At 55.1% G+C, this 11,025-nt stretch overlaps 1 protein-coding gene across 1 annotated transcript; it reads right to left on the bottom strand.

Moving 5' to 3' along the window:
• Positions 1 to 404: 404 nt before the first annotated feature.
• Positions 405 to 10,448, bottom strand: P4hb (prolyl 4-hydroxylase subunit beta). Its single transcript, XM_015504246.1, has 11 exons — positions 10,438 to 10,448; positions 9,983 to 10,248; positions 8,071 to 8,204; positions 7,789 to 7,926; positions 3,840 to 3,944; positions 3,567 to 3,692; positions 3,212 to 3,412; positions 2,715 to 2,835; positions 2,406 to 2,587; positions 2,091 to 2,177; positions 405 to 1,307 (listed from the first exon to the last, which is right to left on the bottom strand). The coding sequence occupies exons 1-11, from the start codon at positions 10,446 to 10,448 to the stop codon at positions 1,230 to 1,232; spliced, it is 1,449 nt and encodes a 482-aa protein (XP_015359732.1). The 3' UTR covers positions 405 to 1,229.
• Positions 10,449 to 11,025: the final 577 nt, after the last annotated feature.

Raw genomic sequence — 11,025 nt, 5'->3', positions numbered from 1 at the left:
CCTTTTTTTTTTTTTTTTTTTTTAATGTGGTGCTGGGAATCGAGCCCAGTGCCCCACAATCCCAGTCCGTCATCTTACCTCTTCTTGAGGTTTGATCCACCCAAATTCTTGTCTGATCACTGAGGTGAGGGCAGGGGATGAGATGGCCAGCATGTCCCTGGTGGCCAGGGCAGCTGCACAAAGGTCGAGTCAACATCGTGGCCCTGGTCCATGGGCAGATCAACACGCCCCTGCTTGGCCGCCTGCAGGTGCTCAGGCCCTGGGTAACCCCAAGCTGGGCCTGAGCTGTTTCTGCACTGTGACACTTCAACACAGAGGTCGTGACAACAGTGGCCCCTCAAAGCTGGCTGAATCTCTTTAGCCCAGCTCCTGTGACTTGAAGAAATACAGCAGAGGCCACAGCGGGTAGTAAAATTTCAACTTTATTTGGCCAATGTGTCCAATTCCAATATTGTGGTAGAAATGCCCGAAGAATGGTCAACATGTGATTCAGCCCCGGCATCCCCGGCTGTCTCCTGGCCTGGGAACCCAGGGCCTGGTTCTGCCTGTGTAGGCCTCAGCCATGCTGCAACAGAACCCGCAGTCAGCGTGGAGCGCCTGAGATAGGGTGGGAGCCCAGCTTGAGGAAGAACAGGTGAGCTGTTCAGGCCTGTCCTGGGCCCTGCAGCCGGCAACCACAGTGCCCTTGTCTAGATGTGAGGCATCCCTGACAGGATCCAGAGGTCTCCATTTAACCAAGAATTTTAAGAACCATGCTCAGTCGTGGCCACACTGGCACGACGTGCATGGAGAGTGACCATATCCAGTGGATCTGTCCCTCCCCACATAGGGCACAGGGGTCTTCAAGGAGGCTTGGCCAAGGTGGAGCAAATACCCTGATGTCGAAAAATGTCTAAAAGTCTCACAGATGGAGAGCACAAACCTCTCCAACAGGAAAGGGATTGCCAGTGTGAGATCCCAAACATTTTAGCGAGCACTCAGGACAAAAACCATGTACAAAAAAGTACATCACAATTTAAAAAAAGGGGCCCACCAGGATGGGCTGCCTGGAGATAATCCCTTTCCAAACATTGAAAAGCAAGGAGACAGGTTAGGTGCACACGCGTGTTAGAATGAGTCCCTGGGTTTCCGATGACACTCCCTGCTCAGGTGAGGGTCGGCGCCGAGGGCCTGGGCTGCGGGAGCGCGGCCCACCAGGTGTGGCTGGGGTGCCAGGTCTGGCTGCGGCGCTACAGTTCGTCTTTCACAGCTCTCTGGTCGTCATCCTCCTCCACGTCTGGCTCTTCAGCTTCTTCGAGGTCTAGGTCCTGGGGTGCGGGAGGGAGGGTGGTGAAAGGGCTGCAGGCAGTGCAGCACTTGGAGGTGGCCGCAGGCCTCCTGGCGGGGACATCCCAGTGGGGGAAAAAGTCCCAGCGCAGTGAGCACTGGGTGACTCAGCCCTTCGGTCCCTTGCTGTGTGGCCATTGGTGACACTTGATGGTGTCAGCAGCATGGTCCTGCTGTCCCCTTGATCCAGATCCACCCCCAGCAGCCACAGTGGCTCCCTCAGGACAGACCTGCTCCCACTCTCCACTTCACACTGACTATACCCTCCACGCCCTGCCTCAAATGCCACCAGAGTCACTAACTCCCACCCCCACCAGCCTCTCCTGACTTGCCCTCCACCTCCCCCAGAATAACTACCACCACCACCCCTGGCCACGAGCTCATGTGGACAAGACTGAGCTTCTGAGGACTAGCCCAAATCCACTGTCCAGCCTGGGGCCAGCAGGGTGCCTGCCCCACAGAGTAACTACGTGGTCACATCTGTTAAGCAATGGTGGGCTTTAGCCAGTGGTGGGACACTTGAGCCCAAGTCAGCAGGGATGTGAGGGCCCTGTGGCCTGCAGCTGAGACTTCCCAAGCAAGGTCTAGACTTCACAAGTGTCTTCAAAGTCACCCTGCAGGGTGCTGCGCCGGGGGCCTGGGAGGCACAGCTGTATCTCCCATGGGCTCCCCAGTCCCAAGTCAAAGTCTGAGTTCGCACCTCCCAAGTGGACCTAGGCCTGTGTCCCCAGAAGTCAGCCCAGGGTCCACATGACCACACTCACATCATCATCTCCTGCCCCATCCTGACCACCGCTCTCCAAGAACTTCTTAAAACCCTCCAGGGTCCGCTCCCCATTGTAGTCAATGACCTGTGGAAGACAAGGGCCAGGGACATGGAGCCAGCCCTAGGCCTCCCAGACCCCAAGGGGCAGCAGCTTCCCCTTGGTGCAGAAAGGGGGGTTCTTAAAGAGGGGTCCCTGGAGGCCTCTCCTGCCCCACTCCTTCCTGGCCCCCAGCTCTTCGTGGACAGAGAGGCCGCAAAATGGTGTGGGGACAGGACTCTCCCAGCCCCACGGCTGTCCCCACGGCTGTCGCACCGTTCTGTCTGCACGTGCAGGGAAGAACTTCAGCGTGGGAAAGCTGTGCACCCGGACAGCCTCCACCTCGTTGGCCGTGGAGTCCATCTTGGCGATGACGATGTTCTCGTGATCCTTGTACGTCTCACCCAGTTTGTCCCAAATGGGAGCTAGCTGCTTACAGTGACCACACCACGGGGCATCTGAAAAGAAGACTGGGCTGAGGGTCCACCCTGGACCAGGAGCCACCTGCAAATGCTGCCTCTGGCTCTGCACAGCCTGCGAGCTGCCTGAGCAACAGACCACCCAGGGCCCAGACACAGCACTCACAGAACTCCACAAAGACGTTCTTCTTCTCGTCAAAAGCCACCTCTTCAAAGTTCTTCCCAACCAGCACTTTGACCGGTTGCTTGTCCCAGTCTTCAGGAAGCTCCTGGCTCATCAGGTGGGGCTAGAGGGCAAACAGAGCAGGTCAGAGGCAGCGCTGCCCAGAGGTCCACAGCGCTCCCTGCCACACCCACCCCTGGCGTGGATGAGGCACACGCTGTCCTCCGAGGGCGCCAGAGTGAACAGTGCCAGGAGCCTGGTGAAAGGAGAGGAGCCGTCAAGGTCGGCCCAATGAGAGGACATGAGGTTACCCTCGCAGCCTTGAGGCCACCTCTGTGCGCGGCGGGACTGCAGTGCGAGGATGGCCAGGGCTGTGCGTGGGCTCTGGTGCCAGGATCTCCAGGCTTGGAAGGTGAAGCCTGAGACACCAGGGCCCAGGGTCCAGGAGCGGAGCACATTCCCCGAGGCCAGCCATGCGCCCAAGTGGGCCCGGCACCAACCTTGACCTTGCCCTCCAGGAAGCGGTGGCAGAACTCTGTGATCCCCTCTGCCGTCAGCTCGTCCGACTCCGGCTTGTACTTGGTCATCTCCTCCTCCAGGGTGATGAGCCGCACGGCTGGGCACTCCTCCTTCTTCAGGCCAAAGAACTCGAGGATGCGCTGGTTGTCGGCGTGGTCACTGTCGATGAAGATGAACAGGATCTTGGGGGAGAAAAGGCGCACTGAGACTGGCCCGCAGGCGGCCTCGAGCCGAAGGCCTGGCCTAGGGGACCCCATCACCCAGACCCCAAGGGGGAGCAACGAAGTCCAGAGGCCCTGACTACCCGGGAAAGCCACCCATCCCCAGGTGGCCCACCTTGCCCTTGAAGCCCCCGGCGGCTTTCTTGAAGTTGCTCAGTTTGCTGTCATAGTCAGACACACTCTTGGGCAGGAACAGCAGGATGTGAGTCTTGATTTCACCTCCAAAAATCTTTGGGGCTGTCTGTGTCACACATAGAATTGCTTCGTCTAAGCCACAAGATAATATTTGACAGAATACTCTGATGACAGTGACAAATGTGCCTCCTGCATGTCCAGGGAGCCCACCTGCACCATCTGACTCCCGCTAGAGCCTGAGGGAGAGACACACCTGCTCAGTGAACTCAATGACCAGGGGCAGCTGGTTGTGCTTGATGAAGTCCAGCAGGTTCTCTTTGGTGATCTCCCCTTCAAAGTTGTTCCGGCCCTCATCAAACTGCGGACAGAAGGGGGATTGTGAGCCAGCCGGCCACAGGCTCCTGGGCTCAGCCAGGCAGCGACCGAGAACACAGCCATGAGGGCAGAACACGCTTGCTCCCCGACAGCCTGGACCAGCTTCAGCCACTACACCATGGCCACCAGCAAGTCCTGGTTTGTCCAGAACTCAGGTGTGACACCTCCAGGTCCTCTAGCTGCCCCCCAAAAGGGCATGTGTGGCAGGACAGTCACAGGAATGACTAGATCCTGTCCCTGTAGGCCAGACAAGGAGGCTGCTGTTCTGCAAAGCCGAGCCAGCCAAGACAGGCTGAGAAGTCACTGCAGGACCCCGTGCGAGAGGCTCCACCAAGGCCCACAGGCTGAGATCCTCTAGCAGTCGAGTATGAGGGAGTCCCTCAGGCTCCTCAACTCCAGCTTCCAGGACAGCACTCACAGAGCCTGGCCCTGAGCAGATCCAGTGTCAAAGGCACCTCCATAACCACATGTTGCTGCTCCCTGTGCAGGGCGGAGGGGGCTTACCATTATGTTTTGTATTTGAGACAGAGTCTTGCTGGGTTGCCTGGGCTGGCCTCAACTCTTGCGCCCACCTTAACCTCCCACTGGAAGACAGGCCTGCACCACAGGCCTGGCTTATTGCTGAACGGTTCTGTTCCAGGTTGGGTGGTCTGAGGATGTGGAGGGCTGACAGCACTCAGCTTTTCTTACTGGCCACTTCCCATTCCTGTGGTAGGTTACGTCCAGGGGAGGCCTGTGCCAGCCAGACCCTCCAACTCAACCCTGGAAAGGTGCTAAACCCAGGTCACCTCCACATTGTGGGCCACTCACCACCAGAGCCTGCGGGTCAGAGGCTTCCAGGCATGCTCTATGTCCCCCAAATCAGCAAATGTGGAGAGGATGATGGGGTGGAAAGGCAAGGCCAAGAAGCCCTTTGAGGGGGTTGTTGGCCCAGGTCCACAAGAACTGGTGGGCTTGGCCTGCTCTCCTCACCTACAATGCTGAGCCACAGGGCACTCTGACCTGCAGAATGAGGCTTCTGCTCCCACCAGAGCACCAGCTGTCACCCGCACAGGCTCATGCTGAGACCTCAGAGCACAGCTGAGCATCTGTGCCAGGCTGCAAATCCTCCTGGTAATGTGGCCACTTAACGTGGTCACTGTCCACTTTCTTCTTATTTTTGGGGTACTGAAGATTGAGCCCAGCGGCACACTGAGTCACATTCCCAGCTCTTTAATATTTTGAAACAAGAGTCTTGACACGTTGCCCAGGCAGGCCTTGAACTTGTGCTCCTCCTGCCTTGTGCTCTGGAGTGACTGGATTATAGGTGTGCGACACCATGTCCAGCCCATTTTTTACCGTCTGCTCTGGTTCAGCTGGGGGGTGGCTGCGAGAGGCCTGCCCAGGAGCCTCCAGTGAAGACCTCTGTGCCCCCACTTACACCTCTGGCTGTGGACACCAGTCCTGTCAGGTCACAGTGACAAGGTCTCACTAAAAGGCAGATGCTGCAGGCTGCTGGAGAGGCCCCTGGCCCCACCCTCACTCCTAAATCCCCAAGACAAAAAAAGTAAACAAAATAACAAACAGGGCCACCAGTCCTAGCCAGGATTCTCCAACTCAGCTCTCCCCGTCTTCCTCAGGGAAGACAGAAAAGCAGGCGCAGCTGGCTGCCTCAGAGTCTGGCCTGCTAGAAGGGAGGCCTCTGGCTCCACAGGCCAGGCCTAGGACAGTTCCCCAGGCAGAGAGCAAGACCCAGTTCACTTGGCCAAAGTGGGTTTAGCAGCCTGCAGAGGAGGAACAAAGGCAAAAATAAATAAATAAGTAAATAAATAAACCAGACATAAGCGGTGGGTGTGGGCAGTGCAATAGCCAGAAACCCGAGATGAACTCTAGCACCACGTCCTCTGTCCAACCTCAGACGTGTCCCCTGTTGACCCCCTCGGCAGGACTCCCAGGAAGCAAGTCTTCGGCTCTGTGCAAGGAAAACTGCCACCCACTAGCCAGCACCAGATCCAAGGGTATGCCCAGCCTAGTGGAGAGCAGACAGCTGAGTACTAAAGAATCACAGGCATGGTGGCACACACCTGTAATCCTAGCAACTTGGGAGGCTGAGGCAGGAGGATCACAAATGTGAGGCCAGCCTCAACAACTCAGCAAGGCTGTCTCAAAAAGGACTGGGGAATATAGCTCAGTGGTCAAGTGGCCTAGGTTTGATTATAAACCAAAAAACAAACAAAAACAAACCAAAAAACCCCCAATAAAAAATTAACTATACACCAACAGCCTGAATAGGGGGCCTCAATGTACTTCATTCTTCAAAGGCAAGAATAAGCAACTGTCATCCTAGCCTACAAGGATATGTGATGGCCACCGCCATCCATCCAGGGTTAACATGGCTACTCAGACACAGCGCCAGGGGCAGATTGGTGGATGGAGCTGAAAGTGGAATCCGCAGGTTCCTATAGGCCTCAGAGAAACTGTCCCTCAACCTCCAACTCAGGACATCGGCGACTTTCTCTCGCAGTGTTTGCACTCTGCACTCTCCCGTTCTAGTTGAGTGTCAAAGAGTCACTATGTGTCTGTGACACAGCAGCTCTACCCCCTGGTTTCTACTGAGTACAGCATGTCAGTTGGCTGGGGTTCTTTTGAGGAAGGAGTTAGCAAAATGGCTAAATGCCAAGAGCAAGGACACCCCACCCCCTAGCTGCAGCTGCTAGGAGGGGCCCTCCTCCTCCCCACCCCAGTCTGGAGATGCAAGGTGTTCAGCCCGAGCCTGAGAACTGTTTCATAGGTGAACTGCATAAACACAAGGTCAGCACAGAGCCAGGCAGCCTCTCCCCACAACATTGCATCCTTCCTAAACAGTCGACTGTCTGCAGGCTTCCTCCTGCTGGGAGCAGAACAGGACAGCACTCCAAGATCCTTCCCCAACCCAGGACACCCACCTACTCTGCTCCTGTGGTCTCCTTCTCATACAGCTTCCTCTCCCTCTTCCCTGTGCACTCTGCCACCTGGATGGCATTAACCCCGGAGCACACACACCTAGGTACAGCTGTGCTCCAAGCAAACCCACAGGCAACAACGGGCAACGAGGAGCCTGCTGCATCCCTGTAATAGGCAGACTCGGTTCAAGGACACTTGGCTTACAAAGAGAAAGGACAGAGTCAGAATCAGCAGTTTCCAAGGTGGGAGGCCCAGGAACTGCAGCTTTGCCTGTCCAGTGGGAACATACCCAGGGAGTTCACACCAGTTTCCATCTAGTGTGAGGACCTGAAGTAGACAGCAGTGATGGTGGCACGGCATTGTGATCACCATTAATGTCACCAAATTGGCCATTTAACTATGCTGGGCATGGTTAATGCTGGGTATGATGGAGGCTGAGACAGGAGGATCCCAAGTTTGAGGCCAGTTTCAGTGACCGATCAAGGCCTAAGCAATATAGCAAGACCCTGTCTCAAAATTAAAAAAACAAACAAACAAAAAACAAAACAAAACAAAACAAAAAACGGTGGGATGTGGCTCATTGGTTAAGAGCACCCTGGGTTCAATCCCTGCTACCACCCCCCCCCCCCCCAAAGTAAAATAATCAACTTTGCCACAGTGGAAAAAAAAAAAAAGCTACCAGTAAAAAGCAACTCCCCTTGTGTCCTTTAGGAGGTCCAGAACATGGGAGGCTGGCCAAAGGCCTTGCACTCCAAAGACTCCAAAGTCCAAAGGCCACCGAGTGGCTCCTGTAGTCTGGCTCTGCCAATCTGTGACAGGACTCAGGATAGCCACAGGCCTCCAGCAGTAAGAAAAGCAACAGCACCCCCTGCAGAGCAACGCCTGCACTGCCCTGGGCCACTCACCTTCTTGAAGAGGACCACCCCATCTTTGCTGAGCTGGTATTTGGAGAACACATCACTGTTGGACGTAATCCCAAATGGTATGTCATCTATGGCCTCTGCAGCCAGCAAGAACTGCTTGGCCAAGTCTGACTCGACATCCTGTAACGGAAGGAAAACAAGAGGTGCTGCACGCCGACACCCAGGAGCCTGCCTGGCACAGCAGCAAAGCCGACACTGCAGTGTCCAAGCCATGGGGACCCCTCCTTCAAAAGTGACAGCAGATTACAAGTTCTGAAGCTCTACCTTAAAGAAGCCAATGACGGCCACCTCGCTGGATTCCACCAAGGACTCTGCAGCTGTACCATCGAGCAGCGTGGTGGCAGCAGGGCCCGTGCGCTTCTTCAGCCAGTTCACGATGTCATCGGCTTCTCTGCCAGCTGCACCCCAACAAAGGCAGGTTCCAGAGTCAGACAGGGTGCCCCTACCATGCCTGGCACCCTCTCACCTGAGCTCCACCCAGCAGGCTGAGGACACCTGACTGACCCCTAGAACAAGCTGTTCTCTCCACAGGTAGGTCTATACCCTGGCCACCCACTTCCTGAGAACACAGTTATGCTTAAAGAAGGGAAGAGTGTCATCCTTGGGAGGTAGGATTTCCTTTTCTAATTCCTTGCATTTTCTAAATTTTCTTGGACATTAAAATTGGTTAAACTCTGCTGGGTACAGTAGCACATACCTGTAATCCCATCAACTTGGGAGATGGAGGCAGGAGGACCATAAGTTCAAAGTCAGCCAAGGCAACTTGGTAAGACCATGTCCCCCCCTCCCGCAAAAAACAAAAACAAAAAACCCCAAGACGTGGGTGGGTTGGGGCTGGGGATATAGCTTAGTGATAAAGTGCCTCTGGGTTCAACAATCCCCAATAACTAAAATAAAAATATTAAAAAAAATTTTTTTTTTTCATTAAACTCACATACACTTTCTCCCCACAGTACTCTCATACCAAGGTGAGTCGTGGAGATATGGCGTTTTTTTTTTTTGGTGTGTGTGTGGGGGGCTGAGGATCAAATCTAGGACCTTGTGCGTGCGAGAAGCACTCTACCAACCGAGCTATATCCCCAGTCCTGAGATGTGGTTAGTTATGTTAACCTCCACGCCAGGTCTCCTTCCTTGAAAACAGGCTCAACTTGACTTTCTGACACTCCCTGGTGGGCCAGTTATTTCTAAGGCCAGCCTTACCCACTTCCCTGACTGGTAAGAACTAGAGAAAGAATATGTATCCGCATGCCATCCAGGAGGCCAGGAGGCCACACAGGTATAAGAAAGAGGCCTGCTCCTGCCAGATGGAGGCCAACAAACTGCTCTCCCCTCCTTTCCTGGGGTGTGACTACCTGGCAAAGTGCTGCTCCACCCAAGAATGACAAGGATTCTTCAGCCAAGTGCCTATAAAAAGCTGAGCTGGCAGTTACCAGTGGATTTAGGAGCAGGTGTCTCATCTACAAAACCTAAGTGTTGGTGGAGAACGATGGTAACTTTGGACAAGGCACCCCCTATTGCAAGATTAAACACACATTGAAAAGTGGGGACCAGGGGCTGGGGCTGAGGAATAGCGCACTTTCCTGGCATGTGTGAGGCACTGGGCTCGATTCTCAGCACCACATACATACAATAAAAAGGGCTGGGGCTCAGTGGTTAAGCACCCCAGGTTCAATGTCTGGTACCAAAAAAAATAGTGGGGTCTACTAGTGAGGCAACCAGAGTGGCTGATGCTGATTAGGATAAGACTGCTTGAAGGGTACTTCTGCTGACCCTGGGACGGGCAGCTTCAGGCTGCTCAGCACATGGGCCTGACAGACATTCTGCAGAACTGATCTGAGACCAGAAAGCGCTTCTTTGCCACCAGTTGTTGATTTGCCCCGGAGGTGGCAGGACAGTAGCTGAGGGCCTGCCTGGATGCTTGAGTGTGGTGGCTGTCACCCCTTTCTAGTCCATCTCCAGACAAGCTTTGCCAGCAGGCCCCCCAGAGGCCATCAGACATAGCATGCTCCACCTGAGAGGGTCTTCCAGGGAGAGAACTTCCTCACAGGACCCTCAGGTGTGGATCAGTTGCAAACACAGTCCCCCCCAGAGCCTCTGAAAACGGGCCCCCACCTCAGATACACTACTGGATGAGCTTTCAGTTAGGTCGCCTCCAAGGCCTGCACCGCGGTCACACCTGTGTACTCCTTGGGGGAGGCTGTGTCTCCGTTCTTGAAGAACTTGATTGTGGGGTATCCTCGGACGCCATACTGCTGGGCCAGGTCAGATTCTTCAGTGGCATCCACCTTTGCTAGTCGGATCTCAGAACCTTCTGCCTTCAGCTTTCCAGCTGCTTTGGCATACTCAGGGGCCAGTGCTTTGCAGTGGCCACACCAAGGGGCATCTGGAAAAGAAAGTGGGACACCGGAAAGCAGCCCTCGATCCCGTCCCACTACTTCTTCCCTTCATAAAAACCTTATCTGCACACCAAGATAAGGCCTCCTAACCCAGGAGGCTGAGCTGATAGCTGCTGCTCTTGGGCAACTTCAGGACAGAGGCCATCAACGATCGACACACCAACACCATCCCTGTTCTGCTCCGTCACCACCAGCACAGGAAGACACACCCTCTAGATTGGTAACTTCCTATAACCTGCAGGCCATCACGACCAATGTGTCCCTAGGATTTCCCTTTAAGAACCCAGGACAAGTCAAAGGTTTGATGGCCCAACCTCACACCAACCAAAAAATGCTTATGAGTATGTGACACACATCTGTGCGAGGTTCGCACCTCTCACATTCTCATCTAAAACCGTTCTTTATAGGTGGGGATAACACAATCTGCCAAGGAAGGGTAGCAGATGTGGTGGCATAAGGTTCCCAGCCCAGAGACAGTGGGAGCCCAAATACTTGTCAACAAGCAAAAGCCTCAGACGGACTGGCTACACGACAGGAAAGCCAGGGCAGGTTAAGGGTGGCGCGGGCAGGAGCTGGGCATTTCTGGGTCAGTCCAGCTGAGTAATCAGCAGAGCCGGACCCGGCTTGGAGCCCGGCTTGTGGGGTCTGCCACGGCTCACACAGGTCCGTCCAGCATCCCCCAGCTAACCGAGGGTTCCTGCCATGTGGACGTCGGACACAAAGACAGCTCCCTGGCTCTCCGCCGGGCAGCCACTCTCGAGGAGCCCGGGACGCGAACGCTTCCAATCCGGGCAGGAAGGATGCCCTCCGGGCGGCCGGGGGC

The sequence above is a fragment of the Marmota marmota genome, unplaced genomic scaffold, assembly GCF_001458135.2.
Source record: "Marmota marmota marmota unplaced genomic scaffold, marMar, whole genome shotgun sequence".
Taxonomy (NCBI): domain Eukaryota; kingdom Metazoa; phylum Chordata; class Mammalia; order Rodentia; family Sciuridae; genus Marmota; species Marmota marmota.
The sequence above is the reverse complement of the archived record's forward strand: the minus strand, read 5'-3'. Positions and strand labels throughout refer to the sequence as shown.

Bases quoted from the DNA above. Each gene is read 5' to 3' on its own strand.
- P4hb (XM_015504246.1), bottom strand. The intron at 3,945-7,788 runs GTGAGTGGCCCA...TTCTGTCCGCAG, and splicing joins GGGTGGTCCTCTTCAAGAAG to TTTGATGAGGGCCGGAACAA. The intron at 2,836-3,211 runs GTTGGTGCCGGG...TTTGCCCTCTAG, and splicing joins TCCTGGAGGGCAAGGTCAAG to CCCCACCTGATGAGCCAGGA.